This window comes from Oncorhynchus tshawytscha, linkage group LG20, assembly GCF_018296145.1.
Source record: "Oncorhynchus tshawytscha isolate Ot180627B linkage group LG20, Otsh_v2.0, whole genome shotgun sequence".
NCBI classification, from domain to species: domain Eukaryota; kingdom Metazoa; phylum Chordata; class Actinopteri; order Salmoniformes; family Salmonidae; genus Oncorhynchus; species Oncorhynchus tshawytscha.
Genome location: NC_056448.1, coordinates 16,604,587 through 16,621,319, shown reverse-complemented (window position 1 = coordinate 16,621,319; position 16,733 = coordinate 16,604,587). Strand labels below are relative to the sequence as shown.

The following is a 16,733-nucleotide window of genomic DNA, read 5'->3' as shown; positions in this document are numbered from 1 at the left end:
GAAATAACATTTTAAACCGGAGTCTGGGAGTCCAAGCTAAGGGTTCCCCAGAACAAAACAATATATAGACAGAACAGATCAACCAAGTTTCTCTGTAGAACCTCTAATTCTAGTTGGAACATACTTCTGGATGCAGTTTTATTCTACCAAGTACTAACTATCCTAACTATCTTCACAAGCACTGGGATAGAAAAATGCTTCATAGGTTTTTGTATCCAGTTTTATATGCACATTTCAATTTATATATATATATATTTTAATCCTGTGCAATCTCATCGTGTGTGTTCACCTGCATCATATCATGTTTGCAGTTTCTAACTTGCAGAAGTTACACTACATACCTAAATCAATAATAACCGATGTAATGGCCATTTAGTTTGAACTTGGTACACATATTTACTACTTCATTGAACATCTCAGCTTTGATGTGGTACTGTATAATTGTAGTCCCTTTTCATGTTCTGAAGATACAGACAGTAAAGTCAAATTCCTCAGTTGGCACAACCAGTGGACAAACCTATTAGCTGGTCCTTAATTATGTTCACCCTCATACTCTCATTTCAACTCCAAAGCCACATCTGGGAGTCATTTTGCACACAGTTCCACATATATCACCATGAATGCAATGCTTTGTATTGATGAGTAAATGATTAATACATTTAGGAGTTCATCAAAACATGGTCTCATTATTTCACTTTCATCGTTTTACTTTGATCTTGAAATGAAGCAACATTTATTTTGGAGGAATAGCTGTTTTTAGAGGCCCCCAAATCCCTCCATGTTTTGATGGATACTGAAGCAGTATTTAAATGTTATATAAGAAAGGGGGCTAGTGTAGGCAGCTGATGGTGATAGGTTTTGGATGAAACATGGCAAATCCTTTTCCATGGGATCAGTCTGGATCATTTTGAATGTGTTGCACATCTTTAAATAATCTTCTCATGGCAATAGCCATTGATTAACCCCTGTCCTGCACAGGGTCCATTCAGTAGACCAGGGGTTCTTAAACTTTTTCAGCTCGAGACGCAAATGAGAAACTGACCGTCCTCCCATGACCCAAATTAAGAATAAATAGTGTGTAATTGTAGATGTATTCTCATAACTCGCGACCCACCTTTCACATACCCAGGGCCCACTCAAGGTCCCAACCCATAGTTTAATTAAAATATCCTGCAGTAGACAAATCTCAGTGTCAGTACAGGGTGATACGGTATAGCACCAGCATGAAAGTTATCTTCAAACTCTCCTTTGTCAAGTTTTGGTTGCTGTGTGGTGTTAACATTTCAATCCATTTAGTTGTCTTGTTAATAACCTTAAGTAGGTCTGTTGAGTCCTGTGACGAGCTTGGTGTAATCAGAATCAACCAGTGACCACAGGGCTGGAGGGAGTTGGTGCTGGCTCCTTTCAGATCTCGCTGGGGAGGGAGTTAGAGTACCCAGGCCAGGGGCTGCTGTCTATGGCCAGGGCAGCAGGGCTGTTGTTGCCGGTGCCATGGGTGGGGAAGAAGGGGATGTAGGGGATTGCAGGAAACAGCAAAGGGCTTGCCGGGAGGCTCTCATCCAGGGGCATGGGGAAGCCCACATCATCTGTGTCCCACACATGGAAAGCATTGTGGGTCAGGACTATGGGGGGGTGTCTGGCAATGAAGCACTCTGGGTTTCTGTTCTTCTCTAGGTCCTCCTCAGTGGGGCCAAGAAGACATTCTGATGAAAGGGGTAAACAGAGATAAGCACATTTGCTTCAGGACTGGTGCCCCTGGTCATCCCTGTGTTAGCTAGTCATTTAGCCATTTTGCATAGAAAAGGTTTATACCTATTTGTCACAAGTTATTTGGTACACTTATACATTACGATGGAACAGCCTAACAACTACATAGATTAGTTACATTTCCAACTGATTTTCGAACATTTTAAGTTCATACCTGTTATATCAAGGGCCAGGTCCTTGATCAGATGTCCAACAATAGCATAGGCGACTCCAACCACTACCAGTGCTGCAATCAGCAGGTAGACCACTGCCTTTGGCAACGGAATGAGGTCCCGGACTGCCGGTTTATACTCCTTGTACAGCGGGTCTTCCGTCCCGTTTAGTACGTCGAATTTGGAGACTAGTGGGGAAGCATGTGCCTCATCATTGAAATTAAAACTGGTGAAATTGAGGTCATTCATTATGGAAAAGAAGCCTAAGCGATATAGCTCTAATGATGATAAACGCGCTGATGTCCGGATATGAGGCAACCCCCCCCAACACCAAGACAAGGACTTGATTGGTGGTGAGTCTTGAATCCGTGCAACACTCAAGTCTCAACTTCTTTGATGTCTCAGTTCGAATGATCCTAAAGGGGATTGAAAAGCATGAAACATGTATATACGTTAATATATCAGTGGATTTGGAGGTGAACACAACTCCATCAAATATAGTTTTAATTTATGGAGATATTACTTCCAAACGATTTCAAAACCATTTTGACAGTGCAAGCGTTAGCCGCTTACCTTGATTTTGGACGATTTTGGACGACTGCTGTTTTGATGATACTGGCTTTGCTTAGATTTCTTTTAAAAGGTCCCTAAATTGGAGAAAAAACGTTTGTCTATCTGAAATTAATTTCCATGTTCAAAAATCAGTCCCCCTGGGAGCTTTCCTTTGACGCGCTTCTTTGTCATCCCTCTGTCTCTGTCCTTGGTGTTGAAATGACCCAACCAATTTTCACGCTGTAGTAAACAGTAGTATTTTTAGACCGCCCACTGTTCATCACTCAAGGGAAACTTTATCCCGCCTCCACTTAAACAGCCAACCTGTTTCAACTAGATGTAGTTGATAATGTTCCCTTAATTCCTTAGTTGATGGATTTACATTACCAAGAAATGTACTAAGGACGCATGGCGTGAAGATCCTCTGGCCAATTAGAACCTTTACAGGAGATAGTTAATCGACACACGATCGCATGTAGTGGGCCTATTTGGTTCATCCATGTTGTTTAGGAAATATTGAAGAGCTTTTCATATTCAATATAAGTCTACTATCATCTTTGAAACATGTAGTTGTTCATTTCCACTAGATTATTTTAGGGGAAATATACTTCTCCACTCCACTGGGCATAATTCAGAGCACAGCCCTGCCCTTTGACCTTCAATGCTTTCCCACCTTTAGACTGGATTAACAGCTAGTTTCACTAGCAGCGCTAATTGTAAGAAGATTTTGAAACTCATCCTAATAAGCCAAATCCTAACTGGAAATAAGCATATAGTTCATGGCCTCAATGTGTCAATGTAGGCTGTCCCTATCAAATAAATACATTACTATTAGGCTACGTGTTAAAACAAATAATTTATACCAAAATAGGAGCTACATTGGTTCATGTTCAGTGACTGAATTTTATTTCCTTAGGTAGAGAGCAGGCTTGGGCATGAATGGGATTTATTTGTTTCATAATTCCCCATTTCAAAGCAGCAGTAGACATGCAAAGAAGCAGAATCTGAAGAGATTAGAGGTTTATTCCCTTTATGAGACAAGCCTTTATCTGCCCACCCCATGTCCCTCATTTCCTGATGGATTTAAACTGCTAGAGCCACTGGAATACCTCCAGAGATTATCTCCTGAACTTTGAGAACGTTTTGTTCTGTTGGTTCAATATATCTACATATTGCAACAGAACACGGACATCTTGTCATATTGTGTTGCTTCCTGTACAGTGGGGCAAAAAAGTATTTAGTCATCCACCAATTGTGCAAGTTCTCCCACTTAAAAAGATGAGAGGCCTGTATGAGAGGCCTTTTCATCATAGGTACACTTCAACTATGACAGACAAAATGAGGACAAAAAATCCAGAAAATCACATTGTAGGATTTTTAATGAATTTATTTGCAGATTATGGTAATTTGTAAATTACAGGCACCCCTTTCTGCGTGCCTGTAGACTATCTGTGGAAAAGTGTTAGGGGTGGAATTCCAGTTTGCGAATCACTTCTTTCACATAGAAGCCTCTAAATAAATGAAAGAGAATGCACATCAGACACACCTAGAAGGCTATGGTATTTTGGGATATTCAGGATGTCAAGCCGAGATTCAATCAGATCGCCCCCTTTCTACTATGCACCTTTTAAAGAAAATGTTTCTTCGTTCGCGGAGACTACATTCATGGTAAACGCTGCATATATCGGCTCAACTGGAAATTACCTTTAAATGTCAAGCACGCTATAACACGGATCTTCCATGGTCCGGATTGAATCTGCTTTACTCAGAATGGAACTGAAAGGACACTGCATGGGTTAAATTACCGTTGAGCCCCTGCCAGGACAAATCACTGTGTACATGACCCATCCAAATACCATTTTCCCAGTGTTTGCTATGGAATTATTGCAGTACAACACCGTTCTCAGACACTGCGGCAAGGTCGCCAAAACAGATTAAACTACTGCACATGTGCAGCATGATGGTTATATTAATCCTATAGCTCCATCTGTCTGTCACACCATCTTCTCTGCATCTTCCTGTTCACCCTTCTGATGCTAGGTGTTTGTCTATCCTAGGAACTGCCTTACATGAAATTCAGCCCCTAGTTTGACTTTGTTTTTAACTTCTTCCTGTCTCATCCTCTCTTTTTCAGTTTTTTTCTTCTTCCAGTTTGCTGATCACTTCTGTTTAAATCCCACTGGCATTACCTCAGGCCTAATCCCAGATATCAAAAACTTTTCACAATGGCTGAGCTCAGATGGATGTACTTTAAAATTTGTTTGATCACACAAAGTTCATCTTGAAAATACCCCATCTCTGGTGCTCTATCTAAATGTTTTTCTCCCACTGTCTTGACCGGACTCCAGCCTCACAGTTTTAACAAATCATTTGAATGTGTCATGTTTGATGATAAAATGTGTTTCTTTGATAATTATTTTAAATAATATGCATTCAATCATTCAAAATGCGTGTCGGTGCATGATACAGTATTGTTCGGAGTCGACGTTGAAAAATTGACCTGTTCACAGCACGTGTCCCCCAGAACCCGTTTTTCGCGCGCAATTTTCGAGGTGGTCAGACAGTTCTGACGAAAACTTTTATGACACAGTGCAACTGAATAATATTATTTTTTTGGGGGGGGGTAAGTAGCCAGCAACAGTATTTTGTTGTTTCCAATGAAGTTTCGCTAAATATTCCTAATATTTTGGTTACCACATGAGTTACCCTTGACAAAACTCGAGACTGGATAACTTATTTGGTTTTGTCATGATCAGATCAGACTGAGGGATTAGCTTTATGCCTAGCTAGGCTAGCTGGCCAGCATAGCCCAATGTAACTATTAACGTTAAAGTAGTTGAGTCAGAGAAGGTTAGAAAGTGGTTTTGGTTGAGTTCTTACAGAATTAGCTAACTTCCATACCGGTTGCATTTATTTTTCCTATGCAACATTTTGCTCATAGAAAATGTCCCAGCTCTTCTTTGGAAAGCCAGCCCCTACCTTTCAGTCTACACCAAAACCCGGTCATCATCCCTCATCACCCAAGGTAAATGAAGGAAAATATGAGACTATCCAGCTCAACTCTGAATGACTGATATCTTGCAACTGCGAATCCTTTGGTACTTAGTTTTGACAACTGTACACTTTGTCAATGTATACTGGAGGGATCAGAAAATGTTATGGTTTGATTGACATTTGTCCCTGTATCCTTAGGACCCTGAACAAGGACATGGGCCAGACCAGGACATCCCTGATGAGACATTTTCATTTGTGACACTGGATGAAAGCCATGGACAGCAAAGGTATGGAGTTACTGGGTTTAAAGCATTATTCATTGTGGCCTGTTAAGTATTTTAACGTTTATTTTACATTTTTATGGAAGTGAGGACTCCGGCATCGACATTTCAAACATCTCCAATAGACGTAACGTACACAACAGTACTTCCAGTGAGCTCCCAGGTGAGGAGACTACGACTGTTCTCAGTTCAACGATAGAGGAGATAGGGAAGAAGGCCCAGGATCTGATAGAGAGAATAAACCAGAGCCGAGCCATGGACCAGGAAATCATGACCACCTTTGAGAACAAGTTAATGAATAAGGTATCACTGTCCTACTATTGAGTAAAAAGTACATGGTCATATTTTTTTGTAGTTAAAAAAGAATGCATTGAGATTACAAGTCTAGTTTAATGTTTATGTGAAGGAGTGTGACTGTGACTAGTATGTATATGCATATGTGGGTCCCTCCCCAGGTGAGTGAGGTGTGCCAGCAGGTGAAGGAGCAGATGTTCAGCAGCTATGAGGAGCATGGCTGTGGGATGGAGGCCAATTTGCAAGAGCTGTCTGAGGTGCTAGAGAGGAGCAGTCAGCTCAGTATGGAGCTGCAGGGAGCCAGTCAGACCTTATCAGCCATCAACAACAGCCTGCAACAGACAGCTGAGAACTGACGTCTACCCAGCCATTAATTTATTTCAACTGCCTTACAGCATCCCGACTTCTGGGAGGTCTAGAATAATTAAAGCAATGCCTTATTTGACTGTGGTATATGTCTAAAAGGATATAAAACAGTGGTTGTAAACTGAGGTGTTGGAAGAAGCTTTTGTTTATTAAATTATTTATTACATAACTAGTGTGGATATTTTTCATACCTATGACCAAATAGCATTATAGAACATATTTAAATGGACCAGAATATACGCTTGTGCTCAGAATATACGCTTGTGTTCAGAATCCAAAACATTCACCTAAATGCCTATGGGTCGGTCCACCAATTCAGTGCCTTTGGAGAAGTGTAACTTGGTATATATATATATATATATATATAAAAAAATAACATTGTTATAAAGAGCAGAGAACTTCATTAAAAGTTATCAAAAGTTTAATAAAAATAATTACTATAGTAAGTGCCAAATAAAGTAACAGGGTTGACGACTTCTTAAAGCTGCCATAAATCCCCTTGTGACGGGGAATGGAAGCTTGTTGTGTGCAGAGTGGCAATTGAATGCAAGCTTCACCCAACAAATTAAATTGTTAAAACATTTCTAGCCTGTCTATCCATGGGTAACAGGGTTGACGTGTTATGCTCCATCCACTGTTTTCCATCACTAAACACCAGAAAATGGTCAAAGAGTAGAACCTGCTTTTACACTGATTTGACAATTAGATGTTCAATGTTTAGAAACAATAGAGAAAACGAGTTCAGTTCACATAAGTGTTGACATTAAAATATATAGAAATTAATCACAAAATAAATATTTGCGAATTACCTTGTCAAAGCAACAAAATAACTACAGCTTCACAATGACAGTGAAAACTTGAGGTTAAGTGCATTAAAATCTTTCAGAAGTCAGAGTGCACAGAGGGGCATGTCAACATACTGAATTTAGTCAATTTAGCAAGTCTTTATTTATAATAGAAATCTGATTTATTGAATTCTGCATGTGGTCTATATTAAAGGGCACTTCATTTAATGTAACAGGCTTTTAAAATTCAATAGTGCACAATTTCTATATCATATGCAAAATACACTTCATGGAATAACCCCAAACCCCTCATCTTTTTTTATTCACTTTATAAAACACTCCATGTTACTTCAAATAGGAACATTCAAAACACTACCACGAAATGAAGGATGAGTAATCCAAAAATCCTCCAACCACTCTGGATTAAATGGACCACCTGTTGATGACAATTAATTTATAAACAAGAGACTAATTTAGCATTAGATAGTGAGCATTACTACAACACTTACTTTGCCAGCAAAAGGAAATTGCAACGAAAGTACTGCAAGCGTTATTCGTGAAAATCTTGAATTAACCCTTGACAGTGCAATTCAAACCATCCATAACATTTACACCTGGTTGAGTTCTGAGGAGAGCAAACATAATAAAGTGCAAACAGCATTCATTGTCCTGTACCCCAAAATACAAATCTCTCTGATCTGCCTAAATGGTAAGTCATAAATACATCTATTCAATTACAAAAAAAGCAATGGCATGATTATATAAACTGTTTTCATTTATTTACTTAACTTCAATTGATTTAACTTATTTTTTAAAAACAAACAGTAAATGTAGTATCATTTATTTGGCATTCAATTACCAATAACTGGTCATTAGTACCATCACAGTTCTAAAAACTCAGGACATAAGTATGGATCTTGACCTAATTTTAAAATGTTTGTCCAACAACTATTTTACTAAATGTTGTGAGGAAACAGTGATTCATTCTGAACCATCTTAACTTCCACAGTATAGAAACTATTACAAAAATATTGTAGTCAGAAATTGTCCAAACTAACCAGTAAGTACTAGGGTTTTATGACAGAGTAGAAAAATAGCTTTGTTTTTCAAATTGAAATAATTACACTCATGAATTGTCCATGAGATCGATGATAGGCCAGGTCAAGTTTTAAAGGCAAGTCTTTCGCATAAAATATAGATTTAGGACTGGTTTCCCGGACACAGACTAAGCCTAGTCCTGTTCTAAAAAGCTATTTCAATCAAAATGCTTCATTGAGCATGCTTTTTTAGTCCAGGACCAAGCTTAATCTGTGTCCAGAAAACCAGCCCATATTCTACAAACTCAAGAGAGAGGCAACATTAGCATCAGTGTTTCTGTAGAACACAAGCCATCAAAGCAGTGTAGAACTACTTGTCCTTTGTTTAAGGAACAGATTGACTTGAGGTTTCTGTTAGTGGTCTGTTTGAGCACTAGCAACAGGCAGTTAGGTATTAACAGTGAAAGACTGCAGTCCAGTGATGGCTCTGCCCAGGATCAGGGCATGGATGTCATGGGTACCTGGAAGACAAAGAATAAGGAACCATGTGGAACAGTGCTGATGTTGAAGTTGAGCAAATATATAAGGAGACAGTTTTTTCCCCTTGAAAATATCTTGGAAAATGCAATGGTTTTCCCATTTGATCCATTTATTAATTGTAAATGACATTACTGACCTCTACTGGTGAGGAAATATACCATGATAAAACAGTTTTGCTTCCACATCCATATCCTCTTAGACCTGGTTATGGCCTTCTTTCTCCTCACCTTCGTATGTGTTGACGGTCTCCAGGTTCATAACATGGCGGATGACGTGGTACTCGTCAGAGATGCCGTTTCCTCCCAGCATGTCTCTGGCCTGCCGGGCGATGTCCAGGGACTTCACACAGCTGTTCCTCTTTAGCATAGAGATCATCTCAGGGGCTGCCCTGATGGAGGAGAGAAGAAGACATAGTAGTTAAATCTCCTCCTCAGGTTCTATTCACTCTGAAACAACCAGAAATTGTACTTCCCCTATGGTGTGTAGTTCTTTGTTAAAAAGTGGTGTCACACTACAAGATGATTATGTTCCCATTTCCAGTTCCCGCTCACTTTTTGGCATCGATGAGTCTCCCCAGCTGTAGACAGGCCTGCAGGCCAATGGTGATTTCTGTCAACATGTCAGCCATCTTTTTCTGCATCAGCTGGTTTCTGGCGAGGGGTACTCCAAACTGGATTCTGAGATTAACAAATATCATGAGTAGCAGAACATCTTAAATTAACTCAGAAAAGCTGAGAAACCAAAATAAGATTCAAGAGCTACAGACTTTTGCTCGGTCCTGCTCATCCAAAACAACATCTCATACCAATAGTAGCCTCAGAATCCTCACCTGTCTAGTGTGTACTGACGAGCCGCGTGGAAGCAGAACTCTGCAGCACCTAGTGAACCCCAGGCGATGCCATACCGGGCATTGTTCATGCAACCAAAGGGACCCTAGAGCCAAAGAGAACAGACAAAACATTTATACCAACAAGATTAAAACAGCACTATAAGAAAGTCTGGCCATCCACATAAAAGTCAGTACATGACAATGGTATCCTGGCCGCTACTCACCCCCATGCCAGAGACTTTGGGCAGCAGGTTCTCCTCAGGAACCTCCACCTCATCCATGATGATCATGCCAGTGGCAGATGCCCTCAGGGAAAACTTGCCCTCGATCTTGGGTGTGGTGAAGCCCTTCATACCGCGCTCCAGGATGAAGCCACTCACCTTCCCATCGTCACACTTGGCCCAGACCACAGCGATGTCCGCCACAGGGGAGTTGGTGATCCTGACGAAGGTGAAGGAGATGAAAGGCATTTTCATTTAGGGAGGAGCCATTTTATCAGTATGCTAGAGAGTGAGCCTGGTTTCTAGGGCTATATGAGGATATGTTTGTACAAGTTTCACAAGACGTGATGGTAGAATTGAGCAGAACCACGTACTCAATGTCAAACTAAGCATTTGGTTGAAGTTCGCTCCAGGATGAAGCCAATCGAACCGCCCTTGCTGTCTCTGCCTGGCCGGTTCCCCTCTTTCCACTGGGATTCTCTGCCTCTAACCCTATTACAGGGGCTGAGTCACTGGCTTACTGGGGCTCTCTCATGCCGTCCCTGGAAGGGGTGCGTCACCTGAGTGGGTTGATTCACTGATGTGGTCATCCTGTCTGGGTTGGCGCCCCCCCCCTTGGGTTGTGCCATGGTGGAGATCTTTGTGGGCTATACTCGTCCTTGTCTCAGGATGGTAAGTTGGTGGTTGAAGATATCCCTCTAGTGGTGTGGGGGCTGTGCTTTGGCAAAGTGGGTGGGGTTATATCCTTCCTGTTTGGCCCTGTCCGGGAGTATCATCGGATGGGGCCACAGTGTCTCCTGACCCCTCCTGTCTCAGCCTCCAGTATTTATGCTGCAGTAGTTTGTGTGTCGGGGGCTAGGGTCAGTTTGGAGTACTTCTCCTGTCTTATCCGGTGTCATGTGTGAATTTAAGTATGCTCTCTCTCGGAGGACCTGAGCCGTAGGACCATGCCTCAGGACTACCTGGCATGATGACTCCTTGCTGTCCCCAGTCCACCTGGCCGTGCTGCTGCTCCAGTTTCAACTGTTCTGCCTGCGGCTATGGAATCCTGACCTGTTCACCGGACGCGCTACCTATCCCAGACCTATTATTTGACCATGATTGTCATTTATGAACATTTGAACATCTTGGCCATGTTCTGTTATAATCTCCACCCGGCACAGCCAGAAGAGGACTGGCCACCCCTCATAGCCTGGTTCCTCTCTAGGTTTCTTCCTAGGTTTTTGCCTTTCTAGGGAGTTTTTCCAAGCCAACGTGCTTCAACACCTGCATTGCTTGTTGTTTGGGGTTTTAGGCTGGGTTTCTGTACAGCACTGTGATATCAGCTGATGTACGAAGGGCTATATAAATACATTTGATTTGAAGTTGTTGAAGCTGCATTTCCCCAGAAGAAACAGTGTTACATCAAATATATAAAACATGAACTACAGGCCCAGGTTACCAATTAATATGTATTTATTCAGTGTTAAGCTAACGCAATGTGAGGGCCAATGCACTCAATGGTTAAGTATTCAACCACAAAGTCCAGTTCAGTCACTGCTGACGTCTCTCAGTTCAGAATCATAACACTCTGTGAAACCAGAGTAAAGGGGAACTGAGGGGAACCTAATATTCATGCACCTAACATGAATATATTTGTGAACAGCACCACCCTGTGGACTAGTATACAGAGTGAAATGTTGTTTACAATTTACATAAGCGCTAAACCACTTGGATCTTGGGTTTATTATTTGAAAAATACATTTAAAAAAAATTGCTCTAATGAATACAAAAACTCTAATACGATTTCTGTATAATAGAAAGCACATATTCCTATTCTTCAGACATTTTGGAAGTAGCCTATTCTTGATGTTTCATGAATAGGTAGCCTTTTCAATCAGTAGAGGAATGCATTCCAAGGTACTAAGACAAAGGTAGCTTTCATCAATGTTTGTGGTCTGTAGGTGTTTGTTCTGTTTTATGATCCATTGGCTATTTATAGGAAGCAATTCCAAGGTTCTTGCATGGGCTCAAACTTAAAACCCTGAGTATATCACATCAAACCATCAAGGTTATCCTAATGCCTGCTATCCAGCTACACACATCTCTGTCCAGTCAGTCCTGAAGTCCTCATGCTCATGGGGTGATGAACTATTTCCCTCACTATGTAGTAGGGCTGGGAATTGCAAGGGACCTCCCGCTACGCTATTATCACGATACTTAGGTGCCGATACGATATGTATTGCAATTCAATACTGTGATTTTATTGCAATTTTATGTTCCAAACATATCGCTCACTATTTGTCTGCTACAGAGAGACAAGAGAGCATGAGAAAATTAGTTTTGATCAGTCAATAAGTGCTGAAGACTTGTTGGTTCACTATTTAAAAAGAAGATGGAGATGAAAAATACCATAATATTGCAACATGTAACTGTATTGATTTATTCCCCCTAGCACTACTATGTAGTGAACTACAGTCTCCCAGTCCTACTCACCAGGTCTTGGAGCCAGTGAGAGTGAAGGTGCGGCTGGAGGGGTTGAACTTAGCCCGGGTCTCCATGCCACTGAGGTCACTGCCGTGGTTGGGCTCAGTCAACCCAAAACAGCCCAGGATCTCTCCGCGAGCTGGGAGGTAGAGGACGCTTTACAGGACAAATACACCCAGATATAAACAGGATTGTGTGTCATTTAAGATGTGGCCTAAGGAATGTGGTTGTCCTCTCCTCCTTACCCAGCCTGGGCAGCCACTTCTCCTTCTGCTCTTCGGTACCGTACGCGTAGATAGGGTGCATGACCAAGGAGGACTGCACACTCATGACAGAGCGGTAGCCGCTGTCCACCCTCTCCACTTCCCTTGCGATCAAACCGTAGGCCACATAGCTCGTCCCAGCACAGCCATAGCCTGGTCAAAGTGTGGAGGGAGAGAGAACACATTATAGGCAATAACCTCCAAACAAACAGTAGGCCTACATTAAAAGGAAATTAAGTGAATCTACATCCAATTATCTAATTTACATTATCTATATTTAAATGCTTCTGGCATCACACATATAGTTGACTCTGAAAAACAAATATCCTTTAACATTTTGTGATCCAAATGACCAAAAGCTTTCAGAGAATGATATAACCTCCAGTGAGTTTACAGGAACATCATCATTTACAAATTATAAGTTTATAAAACATGTGCCAGTAGGCTGAAACTCAAATGAAAATAAGAAAACTGTTAGAAATACAGAGTTTAAGTGATTAAAAAAAACAGCCAACCATGTTTCCCACCCCTTCCCATCCCGCTCACCAGTTTACAGAGTCAAGTATATTTGTCCAAGCCTCAATTGTTCCTTGAGTAGCACCAATCATTCTCGCTGTCGATAATTATAATGTTATAACTTCTAACAGTAACTGTATCCACTGGGGAATTGGGAGAGAGTGAGGTGATTACCATCTAAGAGCCAGTAATCATCTCTGATTGATTGAGAGATTCAAGGAGCTATCATCAAACATTGAATATTTACATTCATGCACATCGCACTTGTACCTTTGCCCCAGAAGCATTTAACTGCAGGGCACTCCCACAGCATATGGAGTTGGGGCCAATTTCATCATAAAACATTTCCTTGGTGTTAAATACAGTCTGTGAATAAACTTAAATGTATAAATTAATGGTTTGGATTACCGGATTACATTTTTTTCCATATTCTGTTCCAGTTAAAGGGTTGTTCAGATTCAACAAGATCGGTGAACCAAACTGTTTTAATAGCTAGCTCAGAATGAGCTTTCCAAAAGTTGCTTATATATTATAGATATGAGTCCTTTCGAGAGCCCAGATAATTTATTTATAAATCCCATAATTGGAAGGTTCAGTAGTTTGGTTTCCCAAGGGAGTCCATAGGCCAGCATAGCTGACCTAAGTTGTAAATATAGAAACAATTATTTACCTGGTAATGTGTATGCATTTCAAATCTTGGAATATTCTCAAACCATTACTGTCCATGATATCAGCAAGGCCACCCTCGAGATAGCAAAGGTATTGACTCACCTTTAATGGTTGGGCCCAGGACACCCAGCTCCCCCATCTCTGACACAATGTCTCGATGGAACACTAAGACAAAACAGGCAGCATGTTATGTTGACATGGTTTGCATAGCTGACGAAATTCATAATATTGACATTCCAACTTAAAGGGCAAAACTGATCCTTAAGGGTTCCTTCCTAGGTTATTGGCATCAATAGCTCAATGGGCTCTGCCTGAATGATGGTATGTCTCAAAAGTCAGGCCCACCTTCGTTTCTGTTGGCCATCAGAATGCGGGGCATGAGTTTGTCCTGACAGTAATCCCGGAACGAGTCTCGGATCATGATCTCGTCCTCAGTCAGCTGACCCTCCAGCTCCAGGCCATCCCGCCAGTTAAACTGAACCTTGGCTGGTGGTTCAGTAGAGAAGGATCATAGAGCAGAGAAGCACAACTGAATAGTCATCAGACACCAAAAATAATAAAAGGGCAATATATGTATGATTTATCTGAAAGGAGTTGATATCAACATACGTGCTTTAGCTTTCTTCTCACTAGCTTTCTCTGCATCTGTGAAAAGGACACAGATTGAGTACTTCCCCTGACAAATAGAGGCGTGATGATTGTAAGAATGGCTTTGTAAAACTGCTACCATTGTGTTCTCATGATGTCAAGGTCATTATTGAGTAATGGTATACCCTTTTGTGCAGGCGCTGCTGATCCCTGTGATCTTGATGCTGAAATGATGGCACATCTCTGGGGGTTGACCAGCAAACGGCACACCGCGCTTCTCAGTGCCATGATGAGTAGCTAGATATATGAGAGAAAAACGTTTTAGAATAAAATAATCCATAAAACAATGCAACAAACTCAAATAGTTGTCATTTCAAAGACATAATAGGTTATAACTTTTAACAAACATGTCATTTGAGAGAGCCGGTGGAGAAAGCAACTATCAAATTGAACTCACGTAGTTGCATATGATAGTTTGAGAGGAGAAATGAGTCGTGATTAGTTTAGAGAATGTTGAAAGAAAGATGTGGTGGTTGGCAGACAAGTTGTTACACAAGATAACATTAGCACCAGCTAGTAGCTATCCCAACTATTTATACAGTAGCTAGCTAGAAAAATCTCGATATGGAGGCAACTGAAACTTGTCAGCTATTAACACACCTCAACGTGTGTTGGCCACGTTAGTTGAGGTTAAAATGTCTGCTGCAGGCAGATCAATTAATACTATTAGAAGGTTTACGTTAGCTAGACTAGCTTGAAAGTCAGTCTTGCTCTAGTATCAAGCTGTAAAAGCATAGTATCGAGTTTATTTACTTGACACGAGCACAAACTTACTGTTTCTTCAATACATAGACTGACCTGTAATTTACAATGCTGGAGATCCGTGACCCAGGCCTCCGTAGAGTCCTTTCCAAATTGACAAGGTAGAGGAGGACAAACGTTAATAACACAGGCACCTGCGTAAAGTTGGTCAGGAATGGTTAGGTTCTGTCGCCATTTTGAGTGTGGCAAATGGACCTTGATCCACATTTAGTATAAAATAAAATGTTGATGGTATGTCTGGAACCAAATGTAAATGATAGTGGGAAGAAATTACTATGAACTTCAAATATATGTTTTTTTGTGCAAAAGCATTGTTCGTTTTTTTTCTCTTTTCACCACTCCCTATAGTTGCTTTCTAGTGTCTCTCCATGCTGTTGCGTAGTTTTTGACTAAGCTCTGATTGGTTTATTGGCGGGGGCGTGCAGATTCAAGGCGTGGCTATGAGAGGGTTCATTTCATGCATTGACCACATTCATGTTCAGGACTATTTTCAGAACGTAGAGACAATGGTGGAAAAAGTACCCAATTGTCATACTTGAGTAAAAGTAAAGATACCTTAATAGAAAATGACTGAAGTAAAAGGGAGAGTCACCTAGTAAAATACAACTTGAGTAAAAGTCTAAAAATATTTGGTTTTAAATATACTTATATATTTTGGATGTATTTTATTTAACCTTTATTTAACTAGGCAAGTTATTTAAGAACAAATTCGTATTTACAATGACGGCCTACACTGGCCAAACCCCGACGACGCTGGGCCCCTTGTGCTCTTCCCTATGTATGGAGTAAAAAGTACATTATTTTCTTTAGGAATGTAAAGTAAAAGTAAAAATTGTAAAAAATATAAATAGTAACTAAAGTACAGATACTACTTAAGTAGAACTTTAAAGTACTTTACATCACTGCATATGGACCTGTCAAGCTGATAAAAACGATTGTAATTTATCATAGCATACATTAACTTGACTAAGACTTGGAATGTTTTACCTGTAGATAACAATTCAACATTGAGTCACTAGAGTCTGATTACTTGAGCAACCCCTTTCATGACTTTGCCCTTCACTCCAGGTCATAAAAGGAGGATCATTTTCATATTATTCTAAGATGTTGGGCCCTGACTTTACCAGTAGAATGCAGCACATTGGCATTTGAGTAATGAGCTCAATGTAACATGCACTAATATGATAGAGTATAATGGAGATATAATACTCTACAAAGCTCATTGAAGATTTGTTTCTAATAGTTGTTAATTAAGGGTGCAAAGAGATGTTGATTCCAGACATTAACCTACCCCATCCCGCATTTAGAAAAAGGTCTATAACTAAATGAGAATTAAATAAATTAATAATTGAAAAAAAGCACTTAAATCCTGTGTGACACTTAGCTGAAGCAGTGTGCTGTTGAAAGGCCCTAAGGATTCCTGCAATGAGATGCCCATTTAGGTAAGACCTTCAAGGTACCAGCCATGCTGAGACAGAAACAAACTGACATGGTGTAACACCTGGTGTTATGCTGAATTATGTAACTTTATTTTTATCAGGCCAGTCACACATTTTGAACAATAGCCACGTTGATATGGTGCCAATGGGAT

At 40.6% G+C, this 16,733-nt stretch overlaps 3 protein-coding genes across 8 annotated transcripts in view; 2 read left to right on the top strand and 1 right to left on the bottom strand.

Annotated features, from left to right (window-relative positions):
* Positions 1-16,733, top strand: part of LOC112219368 (guanine nucleotide exchange factor VAV2) — a 1,336,992-nt gene that overhangs the window by 993,713 nt on the left and 326,546 nt on the right. The gene's annotated exons all lie outside the window — the stretch shown is intronic.
* On the top strand, positions 4,953-6,767 carry LOC112225796 (synaptonemal complex central element protein 2-like). Of its 2 annotated transcripts, XM_042302293.1 has the most exons (5): positions 4,953-5,094; positions 5,413-5,496; positions 5,664-5,752; positions 5,833-6,049; positions 6,202-6,767. In XM_042302293.1, exons 2-5 carry the CDS (start codon positions 5,416-5,418, stop codon positions 6,394-6,396), a joined length of 582 nt encoding a protein of 193 aa, XP_042158227.1. In that variant the 5' UTR covers positions 4,953-5,094; positions 5,413-5,415; the 3' UTR covers positions 6,397-6,767. The 2 variants fall into 2 exon arrangements, with proteins under 2 accessions (XP_042158227.1, XP_024245664.1); XM_024389896.2 differs by having other exon boundaries at positions 4,969-5,496.
* Positions 7,495-15,413, bottom strand: LOC112226289 (glutaryl-CoA dehydrogenase, mitochondrial). The gene is made up of 12 exons (XM_024390670.2): positions 15,179-15,413; positions 14,506-14,617; positions 14,342-14,377; positions 14,078-14,218; positions 13,835-13,897; positions 12,530-12,700; positions 12,294-12,423; positions 9,822-10,038; positions 9,598-9,701; positions 9,320-9,445; positions 8,996-9,156; positions 7,495-8,749 (listed from the first exon to the last, which is right to left on the bottom strand). The coding sequence occupies exons 1-12, from the start codon at positions 15,347-15,349 to the stop codon at positions 8,676-8,678; spliced, it is 1,506 nt and encodes a 501-aa protein (XP_024246438.1). The 5' UTR covers positions 15,350-15,413; the 3' UTR covers positions 7,495-8,675.